The sequence below is a fragment of the Chelmon rostratus genome, chromosome 4, assembly GCF_017976325.1.
Source record: "Chelmon rostratus isolate fCheRos1 chromosome 4, fCheRos1.pri, whole genome shotgun sequence".
NCBI classification, from domain to species: Eukaryota; Metazoa; Chordata; class Actinopteri; order Chaetodontiformes; family Chaetodontidae; genus Chelmon; species Chelmon rostratus.
In genome coordinates this window covers 24,317,202-24,340,272 of record NC_055661.1, presented here as the reverse complement: position 1 = coordinate 24,340,272, position 23,071 = coordinate 24,317,202, and the positions used below count along the sequence as shown (strand labels likewise).

Here is a 23,071-nt window from a genome sequence, read left to right as displayed (position 1 = left end):
TATTTGGAAAGGAAGACGCTTTTCCACAGGGCTATATAACTCATCATGTGATACTAGAACAGTTGTTCACAATCGCACGCTTGGGAGTGACGTGCAAATCCACTAACTCGTCCAATGTGTTCTTCAAATTTAGACAAGTGCACCGTCAGTGTTTGGAGGGTGAACTCTCCCCCCGTGTGCACGAGCTCAGGCTGGATTAATGGACCACATTACCCAGGCTGCCATGGGGCTCTTAAATATCAACCCTTTCTGCTTCATGAAAACATCTTGTGAGAATGATGGACTTCAGACAAGGCTGCTACTTCAACTAATGGGATCCGCTAAGAAACCTCAAAACCTTTATCCCGCTGTTACAGCGGGTGTTCTCAGTGACCTCCAAAGACAAATCAAAGTCAAACCGTAAACAGCAATTATTTTACATCAAAAGGACATGAAGTAAATCCACGCACAGACGTTTAAGACTGTGAACAATCTACGCTCTGACATGGTTCCAAAGTGTGAACTCATGCTTTAACTCTCACATTTCAAATGTCACATCTAAAAGGAACCTGCACACTTGTTAACCGAAGATCTAAAGATGTTCGCACTTTGATTTAGTACTTTCTGCTGGCTGTTCTGAGGCACACGGGCTTCATACCTCCTCTGTCCTGCCTCCACTCATCTCCTGTCAGGTCCTTTCTGCTCCACTGCTTATTGAGAGGCCGAAACAGCCGAGCTAAAGTACTCACAGATGTGTGTTTCAACTGGGGCCGGGCAAATCAGAAGGGGCGTCAAGGGTTGTAAAACTAACCTCACCGCCGTGATCGGCAGGGGTTTGACTGCGCGCGCGTGTGTGTGTGCATGCGTTCATGTATATGTGGTGTGTATGCATGTGGATGTGAACAGAGTGTCTATGTGTGCGTTAATCTGTCTCTGTGAGGGTTGTGGAGTAGCTGAGTTGGATTAAGCCCACGCTCATCCCGAGCCAAGATGCAGACAAGGCTCCTCTCTCCTGTCACTTCCCTCCCCTCACTCCTGCTGCCAGATCTGCCCATTCAGAGGTCAAGCTCATAAATTGAGCATATTTCTGAAAATACACTTTTTTCTCCTTGTCAAAGCCGATGTCGTTCAGGAGCTACGCCCAGCTGGAGGAGCGCTGATTTTGCCAGAAAGTCAAAGTTACAGCGTATTGCTACCCTTTGATTTCTGCTCATCGTTCACTTCGGTTCCTTCAATGATCCTGGCATTCAAGGGCCCTGGTGTGATTGAATGTGTGTGTGTGTGTGTGTGTGTGTGTGTGTGTGTGTGTGTGTGTGTGTGTGTGTGTGCATGTGCATTTTAGCTGTGCCAAGGTCTGCCTAGGCGCCAGTACTAAGGTCTTGTTGAATTTTATGAATCTAATCCTTTCCACGTTCATGATTTGGATCATGTAGAAAGGTAAGGGTTGTTTGTGTGTGTGTGTGTGTGTGTGTGTGAGTGTGTATTTCCATACTTTTCCCAGAGGCAGCAGAGTTTAGCAGCGGCCTGCTGTGCTGATAGAACCAGAGCCGACAAATAAAAAACCCAAAATAATTAACAGCCTCATTCCCGTTTCAAAGGCTAATCCTCTCTCTCGCTCTCTTACTCGCTCTCTTTTTACACTCCCTCCATTTTCCTCTTGACCCGAATTTAATTTTCCTTGGCTCCATCTCGCTTAGTGTAATGATGAGGGTTACGAAAATCATCTGGCAACTGCTGTGACGGTATGTCACAGAAGTAGTGAAGAGTGTTGCCGGGTGTGGATTCACACTAACACGCAGGCACACACAAAAATACACACACACACACACACACTCCTGAACCGGGGCCTGGCTCCAAGCAATGTGTTGTTCATTAAAGGGAATCAGATTCTCCTCACTTCGCTGCCGGCTCCATTTCTCTTTTACAGAAAAAGCAGAGAGGAGAGGAGAAAAAGTGAAAAGTGGGAGCTGTGGAACTTTATTTGAAGGTTGCTCAGTCTGCAGCATCCCCAACGGTCAATTACAGAAAAGTATTGAGTTGCATAAAGATGTCTCCATTCATGCCATATTGCTCAGATTTTCATACAGTTTGCATGAATTGGCGTCCCTAATAAAGCTGAATTTACGCGTTTTGTGTGACGTGTGCACTCACTATGCAGTAGGCCACCAGGGCTCCCTGCACGAAACCTGCCAGGACATCAGTCGGATGGTGCTTGTGGTCGGAGACACGTGACAGGCCGGTGTAAAAAGCCATCATCAACAACGTGAACTGGAGCAGCGGGCGGAGGAGACGAGCGCCACGCCATGTAAACCTGGACTGGAGATAGAACTGGGAGGACAGAGAAAGAGAAAGAAGAGGAGACACAGAGATAATGTTATTTCTTTTCTTCATACAACAGAGTTTAATATGCATGACAATGTGTAAATGCTCTGACATTCAAACCTGTAAACACAGGATTTTCTGAGAGTGTGTGTGATGTAAAACATGGAATGCACATCCTGTTATTGATGGCACAATGACTTGAACCCTCACACACACTGGGCTGAATTTAAACATATGTTGCACTGACTTTTTAAACCCTCACCTGCAGCGTGTGTAAGTCTATATTATTACAGTCTGAGAGGTCTAGACTGAATCAAAGTGGGCAGGCTGGCCAGACCCACAAAGATCCACATACCGTCTTCCACAACACACACAGTCAACAGCCTGAGACGCGGACATGACTGATTCACGGTTCCACATCCCAGCTGTAAAAACAGCACGACCACAGAAATCCACTGGAATACACACACACACACATATGTATACATACCCTGCCATGAACGTTTCAGCACTTTGTTGGGATGAACTCTCTACCCTCTATTAGAGCAAATAGAAGACAAAGCGGATGCACCCATCCCCAGCTCTGCCCGTTCTCAGGGTCATGATAAAGGCAGAGAAGAGCCAAAACAGGAACAACTAAGTCCAAGGTCACTTTCAGGCACTCGCACAAGTGCAAATAACATGCACAGCCTCTCTCGCTATACCCACCTACATGCGCAGAGGTGAGATCAGTCCAGGTCCCTCAAACATCCTGTGTTTCTGCTCCACTCGTACCCTTCACTTCCTGTCTCTCACACCCAGAGACAGAGGGCCTGGGAGGACCAGCCTCCACCAAGGCTCTGCCCAGCCTAAAGCCTCCAGACTTGTGTCTCATAATCAGCTAGGCTAACAATACCTACAGACAGCCGCGGTGCCTCCAACCACCCCCCGTCCACTACGAGCCCGCATAGGTGTGGACGTAAAGCTCATTCGCACTTCCTCTACGACACTCTATCATTGTTCTTCTCCTTGCGGAAGCAGAGGAAGCGATCCCTCCCATCCCTTTCAGTTTTGTTCTCTCCTCCCTGGCAGGGATGTTTAGACGTCAAGCTTCCTCCGTAGTGGTTCTCAGGTAGCGGGCAAGGACTACTGATAAGTACTTTTGTCTGACGTCCTGCAGCCACGAATGCAACATCCGAAAACCACATCCTAAACCTCTCGATCTAAAGCAAGTTTGGAGGGGGCATGTGAACTTTGCCAAAACAAAGAGTTACGGTGACCTGCCAATCAGCTCGGCCGTGTCGGGGAAGGGCAGCGAGTAAACCCAAATAACAGCATGCACATCAGCAACTGAGAAGGTTAATGACCTTCTAAAATCCCAAAATGCATCGTCTTCACAGACTATAATAGGCTGCCTTCCTGACCCTAGCCGTCCTCCCAGAAATTTGCTGTGAGCTTCAACTAGTCAGATCTAAGGAAAACAACAATAAAGCACAACAACAAAAGGATTCCCAGCAGATTCCCATGACGGAGGGAGACGCGAGCGACACAAAGTCTGGTGGTTTCCAAAGGAATCCGGCTCATTCCAGCAAGATCTTCTTCCTCTGTCTTCCTTGCTCTGACTCAAAGTCAGTGTTAAATAAAAGAAAACACAACAAAGTGAGAAAGAATGAGAACGAGGGCTCGTTTTACTCACAAGACCCCTTCCCCTCCTCTTCTCTGGTTCACACCATGCTTTGAGACGAAAGCATAGCTGTGGTTAAGACTGCTTTTATCACTTTGTCTAGGCAACAACATGCTATTTTTCTCAGTGATTGCGCATGAACGAATAACTCACAGATATGGATAGCATGTGCAAAAAAAAGCGTGCACATTGAACGCAACAAAAGCTCAGGATGCAGGACTGCACACGCAGGCTGGTTCATCTGTGGCTGTGGTGCAGCTGAACAGTGTGCCATGCGGTCTGTGCCAGTTATCTGTGTGCCATCTCAGAGAGCTCAGCTCAAACCACATTGGTCACAGGCGCAGCATAAGGCACGTTCGGCAGGAAACGAAGCGCTTCAAAGTCGCAGAGCGGCGATTAGCAGATGACTGGGGGCCGTGGGAGGGAGAGCGTGGGGGGACAGCCGCGAGCTGGAAATGAGACGGGCGCCCTGAGGTTGAGGGGAAGGACCCAAGAGAGAGAGGATCTATATTTCTCTGAGCTTGTCCTGGTTACTCGAGGACAAAACAAACCTCTTGAGAACCTGTTTTTTTGTGCGCTGGAGAGAGCGGATGTTCAGACGCTATGCATCTCCTGCAGAAGGTCGATTCAGCGATTGTTCAATAATCTGACTGACAAAAAAGGAATCAATAACAATTTGATTATGATGTGGGAAATTAACTTATTAGATAAGATCGCTTCCTCTCTGCCTTTTAATTCCTAATGAAAACATTGATTATGCAGAGGCCTAGATTTTTATTGGCTATGCAGTTAAACTTGCAGAGCAATTATCCGTCCTTGTGCTCCGCTGATTCGACTTTGGGTTTTGGCTGCTAGTAGCATCTTATGGAGAACGCAAGATATGTATTTAAGGAGGCGTGAAGAGCGTGGGAGGTTCTGTGAATGAAAACACGGTGTCACACGACTGCTTTTCAGCTGGCAAAAACAAACAAAAAAAAATGCTGCAAATTTCTTTTTCCACTAGGAATGCCTCCACTGTGGGCTTTGTTTCAGGCTGGTTTTGTATTCCAAAACATCGAGTACATACTGTTCCTCCTCTCCTCCACTGATTCTCCTCTCGCTGTTTGCACCAGCCTCCTCTGGCGACGGTCCTGAGCTCGCCGCAGCTGAGGCTCCGCTCTCGGACTAGTGTGTCACTCTGTGGTCTGGATGCATCTACGCTCTCTGCTTTTTATTCGCTCTCATCTCTCCTTCTCAGTCTGACCGGAGTGCAGCTGTAGGTTCACCCAGAGGCTGGGAAATACCCTCAGCAAGCTCCCACTGGATGACAAGACACTCGAAAACACCACAACTTCAATTGTCGGACCACCGTGAGAACCAAGACCACCTTGTAACCAAGCTCGAGGCAGCCAGACCCAAAACACAGACTCTCCTCTGCTCTTCAGTGGAGGAGGGGGAGGAGAGGCTTGGAGAGCTTTGAGCTAGCAATCGTTTGTGTGTGTGTGTATGTGCGAAATTAGACTGTTTGAAGCATGAAATGCCTCTAGGGTGCTAAACCCCACCCGACACCCACAACAGGTGGAGCAAGAGGGAGCAATTGAGGGAAATGGGAGCGGACAGGAAGCGTACACACAGCTGCTCCGAAGAAAACAGGTGGAGTGCATCCATCCATCTCTCGGAGGAGCAAAAAAGAGAATAAGTCGCTTCATGAAATGAATGAGGAGTTAGCGCTGAGGAGCGGGAGCGGGAGGAGGAGGAGGAGAGGATGAGAACAATGTTTTGCTTTTTCTACAGGCAGCGAATCCCTAAATCACGGCCCAGCCTTCTTTCCATGGCTGCGTCCACAATCCGTAAACCATTGTTTGTGCGGCTCTCGGCATGCGTGCGCTTGCATGAACGTGAGTGTGCTGTGATGTGTGTTTAAGAGTTTAATAGCTACTCACAGCCAGGTAGAGCATGGTAAACATCGAAAAAGAGGCATGTCCTGAGAAGAAGGATTTCCTGTGGAGAGACAGATTATCTTCAGTCAGGTTATAGAATATAGTCACAATATTTTCACAGTATTTATATGTGCATATATACTGTGTAGTGCGTGTTTTCACAAACCTGGCCTCCTGTACATCGCTCTCGTCGCCAGTGCAGGTGTAGTTGGTGATGTATCCCACTGAGCAGTCGATGGTGGCGAAATCTGGTTTGCACACATCTAAGAAGTGGGGTCTCATACGACCCACCGACACCTTGGCAATGTCTGTGAACGACTGGCTGACGGCACATCCAAAGAGAAACACGCCCATCTGCAAGATCACGCACGTTCACGGTGAGACATAACATCGACGCAGCTGTAGCAGTCGATCGTTAGCAAAGCCCTGTCGCCCTTAGTTACTGTCACAAAAGCTGTCAAGCTTTCCGTTCTCACAGCACGTACGCACGGCTGATTGACCTCAGGTTAGCTTCATGAATTGGTTGAAAATGTTGTCTTTCTCTCTGGCTGCATTTGTTAAGTTTTCAGTTAACTCATTTCTGACGTCTAAATTTCACGTCTAAAAGCGTGCTTTCGGAGAGCTGACCTGTTTGTAGAGGGCTGCAACATAAGGATTCCCGACGAAAGACTTGGTTCCCTCATGTAGTTGGTGAATCCTGAAGCATTCTCCGATGACGATCTAAAAGAGAGGGTTGCTTTTTTGAGATGAACACAACAGTGATTGCAAGGCACATTCCAACTACGCTGAGTCCTACGGTCGTGCAGTGGGTTTACATACAGATGACCATACATTAAAAGTGCTAACGTTTGAGTGTGTATCATGCAGGAAATCTAGTTTAAATCCAGACTGAAGTCACAAATGGAGATGAAAGGTTGTGTAATGGACAAAGAGGAGAGACAGAATGAGTGAGACACAGACAAACATACAGAATGAGCATGGCCTGCCTTTCCCTCAGGCAGTTTTGACGTGGTGTGAGATTATTAATGAATGGCGATGCTCTGCTCAGTGATATGATAGTGCCTTTTATGTGAGACATGGGGGGCAGAGAAAGAGTGAAAGCAAGGGAAAAGGAAAGCATAAGAACTTAAAGAAGTATTCTGGCCTGGGCCAGCATCTCAGTCACACTGACCTGACTGAGGAGGATTTATATTGGGGCAATGGTCTGCTTTAAGGCTTAAGTCGAGTGCTAGCCCTGAATTCTGTGTTATTCAAGCCAGGCTCTTTTAAGTAGAGTTGGGGCCCATGGAAAGACCTCATCTACTCCGAGGGAGCTTACACCAAGCCAACCCTCGAGGCACGGACATGTCAATCATATCTGAACCACCTGGGGTATCTGACTGACAGGCCGGCTGCAGTCCACCGCTAACCGCATCTCCCTTTCCTTCCTATTTCCACAAAAGGCCTCACTCTCCGGCCTAATTTCTCACCCAGTCTCCCAGGAAAATATTTACCTCCCTATCTGTGCGGCAGCAGACAGCGCTGTGAACGTGAAAAGCATTTGAGACTCAAAATGTGTGCATGTCTGCAGGCTCGGTGTTTCCCACACATCCTATCGAGTTAATACAGATACATAATGTTTGTGTATTTACATGTATTGTGATTTAATTGTTAGGCTTGGTAAACACACATATCCTGCCTGTTGGGTGGTCAGCTGGCAGGCTCACAGCCAGAAGAAACAAACATGGCGGCGTATTAGTGTGTGTGTGTGCTATTGTCAATGAATTGTTCTGATCTGAGTTTAAGATTAGAACCACAGGAGGCCGATACAGGCCAGAGAAGTTTATTTGGGTTGTCAGCATTTGCATTCAAACCTGTCCTGCCTTCTTCTATCGCCTAGTCTTGGTTGTCTGAGTGCAGACGGGCCCTTTCTGATCAGAGCAGAGGGCCCGATGGGTTTATTTGGATCATCAGTGTGTGTGCTTACAGAACTCTATCTCGCCATTGCTAATTCCGTTTCTCACAGTGGAAACGAGGCCCGTCAGACACAGATATGTCAGAGCAGCGGGACTGTTGGGATTTCCCTAGCAGTGAGAATAAACAAGAGGCCCGACTGGAATCTGCTACCAGTGCGAGCGCACATACGTGTGTGTGTGCCCGTGTGCATTAAAGGAATGGTGTCGGCATGGCAGTAGACGCCACTAATGGAACACAGCTGTGCGAGACACGCCAGCTTTGCCCACACGTGAACATGTGAGGGAACTAACTAACACAAGCACGGTCTCCTGGTTCTAATAAGCAGAAGAGCTGAGCTGGTATTATGTGTGTGTGTGTGTGTGTGTGCGCGCACATCGAGCTGATGGCGAGGAGACGCGGGTGAAGCGACGTCTCAGTCTGGGAACTTACGAGGGGGCTGTGCCGCAAAGAGTCTGGGGGCTGTAAAGAACATCTAGCCCGACCACGTGGCGTTAATTGACACACACATACCCCACCACATGTCATTAGAACATGTTTCCACCCCCCCCCCCCCCCCCCGAAACGCTCTGATCTGCTGGCTACACTACAGCCTGGAGCAGGAGTCAAGTCGTGGGAGTGAAGACTTCATGCTGTTGCTAACTGGTTCGACACCTCAGGCTATCAGGGAGGCACTGCGGGCATGGGAGAGAGCACTGACACACTCACCCCGAGTAATGTGAGGGGGCACGGGGGGGCACGGATACCGGGAGGTATGAGAATGGAGCAACAACTTGTAAAATCTCTTTGGTCTTTGGCATGCATGCGTCAGCACGCACACATAAACACACATTTCCGAATGTCGCTTGGGGGGCCTCTCACTACCACTGACTCGCTTTGCAATAAAAACAGGCCGCTACAAACGGCCCGGATGACTCAAAGCTGATACGTGAGAGTAAAGCATGACGAAGAAAACATTTCTAGAAGGAAAGGGCAGGACATAAAGAGCACATTTACAGCAAAAGACTGGAGTATTTTAGAGTATGGTGCATGATGAGAAATCACTCAAACGCTTTGATTAAGGGGCGATGTTAGTGAGACTCACCTATCGGACTACGGTGTCAAAGAGGTAAAGAGAGGTGACTTTAAATTGGATTAAAAGCAACAAACAAAGGGAGGTGTGAAGATTGACTTACAGAGAAGATGGCAATAAGAATGCCGACACCACAAAGCACGGCATCGCTAATGGTGTCTCCCTCTTTTCGGGGGTAGCGGATGGACTCGTCCGAACAGTAAAACCCGCGCTGGTACGGCTTTATGGTGCTAGTCTCAATGATCAGGAAAGGCAGGCTAGCTACAAGAGACACAAGAGGGGAGCAGAGAGAGAGAGAAAGACAGGAAGAGGGAGAGGAGACAGAAAGCATAAAAGCACCCGGTCAGTGACACAGACATAAAACGGAGGAGAACAGGGGGAGCACAAGGAGCACGCTGGCGCCAGGGGATGCAGCAGAAGTGGGTGGGGCTTAAGGATGTCATGTGTGGTCAGCTCAGAGCAAGGAGGTGACGGATTTCCAAAATCAGATGCGACTGACCCCATAAATCGCAAAATATATATTTTTTAAACTTGACTAGATTTCGTCACTCCTTCGCAGCCGCCATCTTGAACCACCAGCCCTCCCGCTTTCCGCCGTCAGCGGTCCCCGACGCCGCGTGCTCGCTGCATGTGCGGGGACTTACGGACACCGCGGGCAGTGTCAACCCCACAGAAATGAGCACTGAGGAGGGGACGGTGCTCTTCTTGTAGGGGTAGTTCAGGCTGGAGTCGCCACAGTAGAGACCCCTCTGGTACGGACGTATAGAGGTGCGGTGCAGAACCAGGCTGGGCAGCATAGCTACACACACACACACACACACATGAATGGAGGCATGAACCCACGCACACACGCGTACATAAGGCTGATCTACAGACACACCTTATACAGAGACTCACGCTGCATCGTGCAGCTACTCACCTGTAACCTGAAGAAAAAACAGCACATTAAAACACACAGTAACATCATTGATCGCGGCGTTTACTCAGCAAACCCTCTCCTGCTGCTCCTGTTGACAGTGTGACACCAGGCTATTGAGAAGTGAGGTTTATCCCCCCTCCTGCCAGAGCAAATACACACTGACACTCGGGGCGAGGGGTCCTTTATTGGAGACAAAAGAAACCCACCGACATGGGTAATATGCCAAGAAATGTGAGAACTTTGGGGTCACAGAATTCAGGGGAAGTGCCATTCCAGGTAGAGTGTTGAAATGTCTTCTTTTTATTTTTGCCACCATTTGCTAAAGAAATAGCTCGACATTTTAGGATATAAGCTTCTTTACTTTCTTGCCGAGACTTAGATGAGAAGATTGATACTACTCTTGTGTCGGTAGAGTAAATATGATACGTCAGCCGGCAGCTGATTATCTTAGCTTAGCATAAATACTGACAACAGGGAACAGCTAGCCTGGCAACAAAATCCTTTATTTGTATTAAACAAATTAAAAAAATGAGACGATAACAATAATTACTGAGCGTTTCAGGTGTTTGAAGAGAGATTATTTTACCTTTGGACAAAGCGAGGCTTGTTTCACTCTTAATGCTAAGCTTAGCTAACTGGCTGTAGCCACATTTTTATTCTACAAACATGAGACTGGTACCAATCTGTTCATCTAACTCTCAGCAGTGAAGTGCATGACAGTACTGTGTCTTTATGAGGATCTAGAGGAACCTCATCCAACCACCTCAGCAACAAATCGACAAACAGTTGAAAGCAGCGCTACAAGTTCAGTTGGTCGGACAAATTCTGTTGCTGGCGCACACGTGCATGCATTCATGCACGCCTGTGTTCTATTGTGGTGAAGGGACAATAAATACATATCTCCAAATCAAAAGACTACAAATACAGGCGTGCAAACGCTGGCTGGGACTTTCAATGTTTTCCTTTAAGGATTTCAAAATGTGCGAAGACCAAGAAAAACAAAACTAAGCCCACCCAACTCTGGAACATTTTTTTGCATGAGAGAATGTTTGGCGTGGGTACGTACGCGACTGCAGTAGCTCATAAATAATGGCAGCTCAAGACACGAAGGCGTCCTGAAGACTCACACACAGACACATCAACATATACATACATTCAGCATGAGACTGCAGAGAAACTATTCCCGCATGCGGCCCGTGTGGTTAGCTCACATCACAGGAGGTTTTTGACGTTTGGGTCTAAGTCAAAAATCTACTCATGAATGCTGCTAGAACCGCGGCCATTGTCTCCCCAGTGATGAAGGATGGAGACTGCGTTTCTGGTCTGTCGTGAAAAACGCAGCGCTCACCAGTGACCACACACATGAACTTCTTAAAGACCTCAACACACACTCTCTTATGCATTCTTGTGGACACACACTCCAGGCTCACACAGGCTCCTTAACATCCACGGAGTGACATCTGCTCCCACTTCAAAGTAGAAGGTGTTGTCTCAGGTGTAAATGAGTCCACGTCTGCACTAATATGGCTACATAGGTAAAATTATCTGTTTTTCTTCATTTGGTCCTTCTATTTGCATTAATATATATGGGTTATATGTGGGTTTTGGCCACAGCAAATGATGATTTTGAAAGCTGACTGCAAAAAATGAAGGTTTTTATTAAACATGTTTTAAAACTTTTGAGGTCAAGAATGAACTTTAAAACCCAGCCTTCAACCCAACCAGAACAAGAAGTCCTTCAACTACAGGTCTCAGGAAAAAATGAAATGTCAACATCTACATTTCCATGACGACCGGGCTTCATTTGCTGGTGAAGATCATGTGATGTGATCTAGAGCTCCAGAAGAGCTGCTAAATGGACCTTGAGGTGAGAATGTTTTGTCTTCTTGCTGGCAAACTCTCCTTCTTCTTGTCTGAATATAACAAAGCAATACTTCAAAACCAGCTGAAAGCCACTAAAACGACGTGAATAATCTTTCGATCGTTTTGGTGTTTCGGTGGCAGAGGACAGCAGACGGGATGGTCACTGAGGCGGACACCTGCATCAACAAGGTGCAGCGCCAGGGCTCGACAGGCTGCAAGTGGGCCCACACGGGGCTGGGCCAGACTCTGGTGGTGTTTGAGAACCATGCTGTCCACACAACAGGGCAGGGTGAGCTCTGGGTGAGCCTGTTCACTGCAGGGGTGAGCCAGGACAGCCAATGCATGGATTCTGGTGCAAATGCGTTTATGTGTTTTTGTGCACGTGAGTCTTTTAGCTTAATGACCCTGTGAACTTTAATACATCAGACACCGCCAGAGCCCCCATGTCTTAAGTCTGTGCACAGAATGAGTTCTGTTGGGTAAACACTCAGCTGGAGAAAACAACTTTTTTTTTTTTTTTTTTCAGAAATCCGATCAAGCTTCCCCTCACGCCAATCTCTACTCAGTTTTTCCATTTTCTCCTCCTTCTCCCCTTCCCTCCACTCTGGCCTACTTGTGGAGGGGGGATTCAAATGTTAATGAGGAGAAGTGAAAGAGGAGGAGGCCGTGGGCTTAACAGACATGGGAAACACGCACACACACAGACAAACACACACATGCGAACTGGCGCTTAAAGGCTAAAGTAAGATCGGAGAACGGCATGGGAAAATCGGGATTTGACCAGCTCCAGAAAAGGGAAAGTGTGAGCGAGTGATTGAGCACCTCAACGTCTATTGAGAATTTATGAAAGCCTCTCTGTGCACACGCTTCCCAGCCTTGAGATGCCAAGCTGTTTTGTGCTGCCATCCCCCTGAAAGCAGCCTGGTATGTGGGCATTCTCCTCATACCAAAGTCCATGAAGCTTTCAGCACAAGCTAAAACTCTCCCCAGCACTAACCCCGCCGCCCATCTGAGCCCCATCTGCAAACAGCGGAGCGGAGAAATACGACCTCTTTAATGGCGATGGGATAGAGAGCGAGTGACCTTCACAGGGCCCGCTGACCCAGAGAGAGAGGAGGAGAGAGAGGAGGGAGTGTCAGAGGAGGGAGAGATAAAAACAGAAAGGGGGTGAAAAGAAAGAGGTGGGCTGGGCTGTTGGAAAAGGCCTGTGGTGCGTCAGTGAATTAAAAAACAACTATTTTACAAGCTCTGTCATGAGGTCAGTAACATTGAGAGAGGCCTGAGATCCTCAAATCCTCACTAAAGAAGGGAAAGCACCTGTACTGCTTGCAAACTTAACCTCCACTAATGGCACAGAGGAAGCTAAATGCACAGTTCTGCATTTATTTCAGCCCGTTTCCACCCTTTCATTTCTGCCTTTGCTTTTGGCTTTTAGTGCCAATGAGCCTTACGAACTATTAGCCACCGAGCTGCTTTTAACAGCACGACCAGGCGCCTGAGAGTAACTGAGGCCTAAAAACCCCTTGATGCAGAGAAAGAGAGGGAGAGGGAGGGACGGCAAGCATGGAGACTGCAGCAGGAGAAAAAAAAAAACACACACACATCCTAAGTGGGTGGTTTTGGCGGGTTTGGGGAACAGTTCTATTTGTCTTATCAGATCCTGTCATGCATTTCTCTCTTTCAGGCCATGAGGAGAACCACGTCAGGCCACTAAAGACTACTTACCACAGGTCAAAGAGAGAGAGAGGTATTTCTTTGGCTGGTTGAATCAGTGTTTATATGCAGAGGTCATGGCGGGGCCTTCATGTGTGTGTGTGCGTGTGTGTGCTGCTTATTTTCCTTCCATAAATTCACTCACATGTTCACGCTCCGCGGCATGCTAGAAATTATGGTGCAAAAGTACGTCGGCGAGTGTTTATATATGGTTTGAGCACATAAGTTTGTTAGGTGTGTATATGTAGATACTTATGCACGTGTGTGTGTGTGTGTGTGTGTGTGTGTGTGTGTGTGCGTGTGTGTGTGTGTGTGTGTGCACGCATTTGTTTGTGGGAGAGAGATTATCTAGCCAGCGCCCGTTTGATTGGCTTTGGAGTTAAATTTGGTAGAGCGAGTTAGCGCTTAGATTAGCAGCACTAACACGACTAAGTCAGATTTTGACATTTCCTTCAGACAGAAAGGAAAGAAACGTTTCTTTTATCAGCTTACGCGGTCAGAGCTTTATGGGATTTGCATTCTGATGTATTTCAACAGTGCTTGTTGATATCAGGGTTCCTCAGTCCCGCAGGTTTAGGATCAGGGAGGTTCTATTACTTTCTCACGTCTTCAGACCGACTGTAATTGCAAGAACAGGACACAATAACTATTCTTAAGACAGCTAAAGCTCTGCGTCGCTCAGAGGTTAATTCCCTCTGACATGGCACTTGTATCCTTGCAGAGCAGCACCTGCGTGTCTGCTGAGACTACAGCGGCGAGCTTCCCGTTCTCCCGCTCTCATGACTCTCTCGCCGCTCCACGTCTCTATTGACATTTTAATGAGCTTTCATGGCTTTCGGGAGCAGACTCAAGAACGATATCGTGATTATGGCGAGCGAGCTGGAGTGTCAGAGAGTGTGTGAGAGGTGAATGGGAGGAGGAGCGGAGCAGAGGAAGAGGCATTGTGGTCTGCTCTAATGGAGGATTTCCTCCTCCTGTCTCTCAAAGACGCCATGTGACCCGTCCTGACAAGGAGTGGGACCAAGAATTGAGAGGAAAGTTGGAGGGGGAGGGGGCTCAGGGCGGGCTGCACGCCACAGACTGGCCGGTCAATCAATCAGACTTTGTCTTCTATGATTTTTTCTCACTGCTCTGCAACAAATCGGATTGTTCGGGAGTCTGAGCTCAGCTCAGAGTGTGGCTGCTTATCAAACCCCAGTGCTTTTTTTTGGTAGATCTGGTGAGATCAGTCTTATTTGTTCGATCATCATTAAGTTGACTTAAGTTAAAATTTTACCAGCTTTGAAGTATTTAGACAAAGTTCTTATATAGAAAACCTCCAATATTTAAAAACTTTGGCTTCTTGAATGGCGTGGAGCAATAAAAGTCTTACCTCATCTTATCTTATCTTATCTTAAATGAAAAAGAAAATTATGCAGAAAAGACTTATTGATTTGCGCTGATGCAGTTAGTTTATATTTTGATTAGTGGATTAAAAGAATATATTGTGAACTGCTTCGATAATAGAATAATACGAACATTTAACAACAATTTATTGACATTTATGATGAACAACTGTCAGCAAAAAACAGTACGTATGAGTGTGTTCTGGCCTTTAAATCCCTTTTAACAATGAATATTTATTTATATACATACAGATATTTCTCTCCACAAACCATGAAAGAACCTGTGTGTGTGTGTGTGTGTGTTGCTGCGACAGAGAAACCTGGCCAATGCGTACAGCTCCATTACCTTCACTTGTCAAACTCAGCCCAGGCCCAGTCTCTTGAGAACACTTTTGACATACTTCTGTCCGTTCAAGCTCCACAACCACACACACACCCTGCTATAGAAAACTCTAAAGTGGCCTACATCGCTATAAAGAAGCATGTATAGATATCGCGCTGTGGTTATTTGATATGTGTGTGACTCTGTGTGCGAGTGTGTGTTTGGAGAGAGAGCGGCAGACAGAGTGTCTTTGTTCAATTACTTGCATTATCAGAGTCCTCTAGTCCATTAATTTGGATTTCCTCCACCAACAAGTCACAGTGCAACCACAGCATGTGTGTGTGTGTGTGTGTGTGTGTGTGTGTGTGTGTCCAATTTCAAGGGATCAGAGAGAATGAGTGGCTCAGTGCCAGGCCCACTTGTTGGTGCACTTTGTTCTGACAAAATGAAGAGGCAGGTGAGCAGGAAGCTGGCTCAGTGGCAACAGCATGTGGCCAGACTCATTTGGGATCGTTTCCATGGAGACATAAATGTGATAAATGTTAATAATCCAAAAGTCTTATAGAATTATGACCACAGTAACGCTTCTAAAGAAGCCTGTCATTTCCTTCTCAGCCTCAGTCTTAATACAGGCTGGTGTCTTAACATTTAGAGACGGCACACTCGTTCAGTTAAAACACTGCCATGACCTCTGGGGTTTTAAAATACGGCCGGCCAAGCAGATGCCTTGGATGTTCTGAAATTTGTCGCACGTCCAACACTGCACGGTGCTGCAAGCCCACACATTTAACTCGCTAAAACCATGAGCACAAGTATGTGTGGCCTTCTAGACATTTGGGAACAGAGTGCATAGGTTAGCCGAGGTTCATGACAGACCCTGGAAGTAGCCACAGGGCCAAGGGTCAAAGGTGAGGGATGTGACATACATCTAGGATTATACTGTAGCATGCACGAGCAGGGCACACATGTCACTGAAACGCTGCCCGCTACATCTGTGAGAGTGTGTGCCTGCGTGTGTGGCTATGTGGGTGTTAAAGTGGATTACTGTGGTTCCACTGGCAACTTCAGCAAAGCCTTTCTCAAACATTTTCAAGTTGTCGACCACAAAGGGCTTTAAAAATGCTCTCGCAATCCAAATAAACAAACTCGGCTGCATGAAAACCACCCAGGCTACGCGCAATCACTGGAACATGCGTTCGTAAACGCGAGCAGGAACATGCACACATGTACGCCGATACAGATGTTTGGCCCTAGATATCAGTTCTTTGTTTCCACAAGCTGCTGATGTGTCTCACACAAATGCAGCAAACACACACAAGCACGCACACACAGGAGTGGCTGAGGTCAGCAGAGTGGTGCGCGGAGTGAATCCCTGTCCTTTTTCCCCCTCTGTGTGAATGCTGCAGTGACCGGGGGGCCGCTGGCTGAAGCATGTGCTTACTCAGAGAGATTTTATTCACGGGAATAAATGCCTTTTACACACAGGCATCCGTCGGGACACTCTCTAGGGGACTTTTACCAGCAGGCACCTGCGAGGGCAGCCTCTGAATGCTGCTGCTGGCTCCGAGTGGCTGTTGGCCTGTAGGCACATCTCAGGAAATGTTGGATTCAACAGTGTTTTGTGGGAAATCAACTCTGGTCCGCATTAGCGGGTACAGGAGGCAAGCGGATCTTTATTGTGTGTTTTAAAAAGATCAGTTACAACTCATCAAGACATTCCTAATGCCTGGCTGCACCTAGTTGAAAGAGGAGGACGAACGCACAGCTGGTCCAATGAGGGGAAACCTGAGCAGTGCCCAGAGGCCAGATCAGGCTACTTGGCTGGTTGGTCGGGTGGCTGGCTGGGCGTTTCTCTGTTGTTGCCATAATGGCATTATTACCCCCTGGGACAAAAGCCTGGCTGCAGAGAAGAGGGCTGTGGAGTCTTTGAAACCTGACGCCTCTGTCCGGATAATGCTCCCCTCCACTTCACTCCATCCTTTCCTCCCTTTCTTGCACTCCTTCCCCTCATCCTGCTCACCTCTGCACACATCGTGAGCTGTGTTTATCTGAAGACAACAGGTGTTAAATTGGAGCCACAGTGCGAATGTTGTGCACGTTGTTCTGTAGTGTTGCAGGGAGCCTCTCCTCTGTATGTAAAAAGGACAAGGCTCAGTGGCTGCAGCACAGATAAGGCCCGCGCCAATAAAGATGTTGAGCTGATTACTGCAGCAGCGCTGGCCACAGCTGAGCAGATAAGCACTACAGCCCACAATCCAGTCAACAATACTGCTAGAAGTAGCAACAGCCATAAACCACTCACAGATAATCAAGTGGCTTTGAGTGCTCAGAGAGGAGGGTCTCTCACTCTCTCATCTCCACCTCATTCACTTTTTCCCTCCCTCCATTTCATCCTCCTTCTGTCTGCAACTCGCCTATCGGTCCTCATTAACGAAACAAAGGGCGCCGAGATGCATCAAAAGGGGCATTGTTCTCAGTCAAACAGTGAAATCTCCCTGACCCACAACCCCCCGTCTCTGGATGCGCACAGCATGCGCACACACACACAAACACAGAGGACTGTAGCGGGCAATGTAGTAAGAGAAAGTGACAGACAGAGGGGCCTGTGTAACAGCGGGGAGGAGGCCCAGGCGAGGACAGTGTGGTGTAACAGAGAGACGTAATGGGGCCCCCAGCTCTCAGCCTGCTGGCTGTGATGAAGCACCGCCGTATAAGATCATCTGCTGCCTCTGCTCTCATTTACATTCGAGTGCTATCAGCATAGTCTGTCTTTTACGCTGCAGACCCCACTTTAAAAGATAGTAATATAACCATGTGGAGCAACTGAGTGCTAATTCATGTGACGCTAGACAGACAACTCTGCAAGAGTGAGGAAATCTCAGTTCTTGTTTTCATGCAATCAGGCGTTTATGAATGAGTTCATTGCCCACACACAAAATATTCCTTTACACACCAGCTGAGAACTCGAACACGAGTTCAAGCACACAAGAATGGCTAACAAAAGTTTATGGCAGGGTCCAGCCCAGTAATCCTGTTTTATCTAAATAAGCACTGTGAGGGTGTAATTATAGATAAGAGAGTGGAGAGAGATAGGAGAGGCAGAAACTTTACTGCACCATTGTTGTCAAAGTGTAAACTACAAGCTGTTTTTCTTCATCTATTGTCAAAGTTTAGTCTTTTATTGTGCAATTGGATTGTTTGCTAGGATGGAGGCGTTGGGAAACGAGTTAGAAGAGATGAAGGCGTCTGGTTTGTATGGCAGCATAAAAGGACACAGTCACGTCAGTCAACCTGATGCCTTCAGCTTGCCCACAGGAACCACACGGGACACACACAAATACACACAGGTCGAGACACACATGCCTCACACATGCCACCCCCACACACATAGCGCAGACATAAGCATACACGTACGCATGCTCCCTCGCCCTTCAGGCCATACAGTCCATCTAATGACAGCTCTGGGCTGTCCCTCATAAACCCCACAGGATGCGCATGCACACACTCACACCCTCACATCTCTAATCGCAGCCCTGCGCAGACACAAACCCCTGGGGTTTGTCATTTAACTCGTGCACCAGCAGAAACCAGCCGCATGTCACAATGACGGACTGGAAATGTTACACGCACAAGTCTGGCCACAATACCCTCCATCACGGCACATACAGAAATACACGTCCACGCAAAAATGCACACTTCAAATTACATACATTCTTTTAGGACGAGTGGGCCTCTAGCCGCGACTGTTGTCGTGAGCATCTGCTGATCTTTATCTTATTGCATCATAAAACGACGGTCATCCGCCAGAGGACACTCCTCACCTTCTTAAGAGCCGTAACCTCACCCAGTCCTGCAGCCACAACATAAACACACACCACAGCCCACCACAGGAGACCCCCCTGAAGCCAGAGCTAACGCACAGGCACACATACAGTGATGTAATCACACCGTAAATACCATATCCGACCATTGTCGGAGCTGAATCTTGAGACTGATGTTACATATTCCTCTGTGAGTGTTCATTGAATTTCTGCACGGAGCCCTCGGCTGTGTGCGAGTGCAGGAAATGTCATACGGAGAGCACTGCAGGCACTTGTCCTATATGAGTCTATTTTCTGCCTGACCTTTGACCCCGTCTGACAAACAGAAGAACAGACTGACAAGCAGCATCAACAGCGGGACTGAAACACACAGAAAATGCAAACAACTTCAATACTCCTCTTAAAGAGATGCATGTGGTCCTTCTGGGAGCTTGTGACAAGCAACTTAACGGCTAAATGCCTAGTAGAGAGTGATCAATTCTGTTGACTGTTACAACATCCACGTAAGTGATGCTTCATATCTCAGACTTCATAGAGAAATGAGCATGTTGGCTTGTCCTTCTCTCTTGAGGCATCTATATGTAGCCAGTAACCCTGAACACACACACTCATGCAGAACTCCTGACAGTATTTGCCCTTAGATTAAGGTCAGCAGCTTTGGACTGGAGCCTGTGTTTGGGTTTGTGAGTCCAGGCCTCCCGCTTGCTGTTTGATTGCAGTTTTCTACTAGACACTTAGCGAAATCTACTTATCTGTTTATCTGTCTACTGCAGATACACTAAACTAACCACATCTTATTGTGTTTTGTAATTATTTTGCAACCAACATGATTTTGTGCCACTTCTCTCCACTCGTACAAAACCAGTTAGGAAAAGGGGAGACGAGCTCAAGTGGAGAGGGAGCAGCGAGGGAAGGAAGGGGGGGAAGGATGGAAATGGGCTGTGAGGCCAAAAAAAAGAAAAAGAAATGGACAGGATTTCATTTCACAACCACACCTACCTCCGACCGACACTACCTTTCCGTTTCCCACCCTTTCCTGAGTACCACTATGCACACACACACACACATCATGCCCCCTGGTTCACTCACTCCCAAAAATTGCACCAGATGTCACATCAAGAGATTTTGGCCACGGCTCTGCAGCCAGATGAAGAATTTGAGAAATTCTGGAAAATATTTGCAGAGCGGCTCAGGATTGAAGTGGCTCAGGCCTGGAGAGGTAGAGGTTAAACCTCTCCTGCTTTAATGAGCGGCTGTGTGACTGACTGCTGTAATGCTATAGCAGCTAATGGGGAGGCAGGAGTTGGGTGCAGCCATATAGGGTTAATGCTGCGGGGCAAGTTATGAAGCCTATTCCCCGGGGCGAAAAGGTTACACTCCCCTCCCTGGCTAATAAGAATGTCCACGTCTGTCACTCGTGGAAAAGCACGTCCCCAAACACTTGACTGTATCACAGAGCAGGAAAAAAGGGCTTTCAGTCAACTTGAATCACCTTTTAAGATATTAGGCAATCTTGTGCCTTATATACACGAGTGGTCTGCTGCTATAGCAACATCCACACGGACGTTACAGAGCTTTTAATTCAATCTACAGGACTGTAAGTCAGCAGAGGCAGTCCAAGACACTCCATATTAATCAAATCTGTCCTGCAAAAAGGCCCCTGCAGCTCAAACCCAGACGCGTATGCAAGCAAACACACAATGCATAATCTCCTTTGCATTGTATAAAACTTAATATGACTTTAAGTGAGGCTACTTTTAGAGATATGGTTTCCTGGAAGCTCAAGTGGTTGGCAAAGCGTTTTCGCATTAAGCATCCACTTTAAATTGGTTGACATGGGCTATCGGACTGTGCACGGCCCCGTTCATGGGCGCTTGAGAGAGAGAAAATGACAAGAATGAAATTCTGCAGCCTGCGGTGGAGTTGGTGTATTTATAGCGAGTTTATGGTGTTTTGTGTGCGCTCCTTATAGTGTCGCTAAATCAACTCTGCTGCTCAGTGAGAGAGGAGCCCGAGCCAAAGTGAAATCAGCAGATGACGCTTGAGCTCAGCTGCCAAAATCTTATGCTGCAATTCAGGACTATGTGTGTGTGTGTGTGTCTTTTTTCATACGCATTCTGATCCTGCTGTGTTTATGCATCATTAGCTTTAATAAGCAAAGGCAACATAAGGACGGAACCCCTTTTTTTTTTTTTTTAGTTTGTACACATGTGCTGGTGTGTTGTGATTATAGGTGGCCTCAGATGTCCTTTATGCAAACAGAACAATTAGCCGTGCCTGAGGGTGTGTGACTGCAGGGCAGACTGACAACCTATAGAAAGGTGTCACTGCACATGCTGTTTGTGTGTGTGTGTGTGTGTTTGTGTGTGGCACCAGCTGGCACATAGGAACTAATTAAAGGTAATGAGATTTTTATGCAGTAACTAGCTTGACGCTACCTTTCTCTGATACACACACACACACAGGGCAAGCCCATTCAACATCATTCTTCTGAACCCGCTACACACCCACATTCCTCGTTCCTCATTCAAGACCCCCTGATAACCCCCGCCTTTCTTCTTCTCTCTTTTAACCCCCCTGTCCTTCCACCCACTGAACCCCCCATGTGTAACCCCCCCTGCAAACCACTAAAGTGGGCCAACCAATCCTCAATGAGCAGCCAGATTGCGTTTAGCATGACAAAGGAGAATCTGTGTGACCATTTGTGTCCGTGTGTTTACATGCCTGTGTGTGTGTGTGCGTGTGTGCGTGTGTGTGTGCTGAATGTAGAGCTGTTACCAGTGAAGGAAGTTGGTTTTATGTAGGAAATTCAGTCCACATGTGCTCAAAGCTCATCTGCATTTATACGAGTGCAGATGAAACAGCGTATCTCTGTCTGAGGTTCTTTAATAAGCATAACCAATATAAACCCACTGGAAAACTTCGCGTCTGTCGAGCAGATCTGCTTCTACCACACAGCACTTAAGCGAATGTGGAGCTAATCTGCGCCATTTGTAACATCCTGGGTAGTAAAAAATCCTGTTCCTGTGTGGCGTGTTTCATTACTACTGTTGATGCTTCAGTTTCTCCATATAAAGCTGCTGGTGGGGCTCCCACCTGCTCCTCTAATGCCTGGTCAGCCACGCGTCCCGCCTCTCCATCTCTCTCCGTTAGATCGGAGGAGCATTCCCCTGCCACAACACATGCTTAAGCAATTATTCCACGCAGTCCCCTGGACAGAGAGGGAGGGAGAGAGGGCTCGAAAGAAAGCTAGAGAGAGAGAGGGAGAGCGAGGGGGAGAGAAAGTAATTTGAAGTGGAGTGATCAGGGGCAGCTGGCCAGGGATTTGCAGGGTTCTGGGAGAGAATGTGTAGAAGTTAAAGCGCAACTCCCATAATCCTTTTCTAAAAGGGAGAAAGGAGAGACGGAGGGATTGAAAACAGAGGGAAGAGAAAGGGGGGCCACTGGAGCTTGAAACTAAAGGGACGGGGCTACAGTGACAACAGCCAAAAACAAACCAGCCATCAAAGCAACACACACACACAGACACACACACACAAACACTGCACACTGAAGCTGGATGGGACGCTAGAGGAATAACAAGTTAGGGACCGACACACACGCTCCACATCACAAACAAGCCTGTTGGAGCAAATCAGGCCAGTGAAGACAGACATCTCAGTCTCGGTGACAGTTTCATCAGCTATGAATCAATACCTTAATTACGCTTCGATTTCTACTCGTGCCTCTGTGTGTGGACAGCTCTAGCTGGAGTGGCACCTCTGGAGGTTCAGGGTCAGAGGAACAAGGTTAGGAGGGCACAGGAGGGGTGTCATGGGGCTATTTAAAGGGCAGTAAAAGGGCAGGTTACAACACTTCAAAACACTTCTGCCCCGGGCATGTTGGCAGGCGGCAGGGGTATCAGTTCTGACAGGGTCCCAGTGATGCTCAGTGGACTTTGAAATGATCAATACACCATCTTGCTGTCTCAGCTGAGAGTCAGCCAATGAGCAACGCGTTTGTCTCGTATTGATATGTATTTTGGACTGTGGGACACATGTCATGTCTGGGTTGGGCCCCCGTGAGGCTGCATTCTGTAAACTGCATTTTTCTAACAATGCAACAGCCTGAAATGTTGAGTGCGGTCAGTGTTTGGCTCCG

At 47.5% G+C, this 23,071-nt stretch overlaps 1 protein-coding gene across 2 annotated transcripts in view; it reads right to left on the bottom strand.

Annotated features, from left to right (window-relative positions):
- plpp3 (phospholipid phosphatase 3) overlaps positions 1–23,071 on the bottom strand; it is a 29,266-nt gene that overhangs the window by 5,341 nt on the left and 854 nt on the right. The window contains exons 2-6 of one of the 2 annotated variants that reach the window (XM_041935532.1): positions 9,553–9,707; positions 6,511–6,603; positions 6,050–6,237; positions 5,887–5,944; positions 2,131–2,307 (exon numbers count right to left, since the gene is read on the bottom strand). In XM_041935532.1, the coding sequence (XP_041791466.1) occupies positions 2,131–2,307; positions 5,887–5,944; positions 6,050–6,237; positions 6,511–6,603; positions 9,553–9,707 (671 nt within the window). Of the gene's footprint in view, positions 1–2,130; positions 2,308–5,886; positions 5,945–6,049; positions 6,238–6,510; positions 6,604–9,011; positions 9,170–9,552; positions 9,708–23,071 lie in introns of both variants that reach the window. The other variant, XM_041935531.1, reaches the window with a different exon arrangement.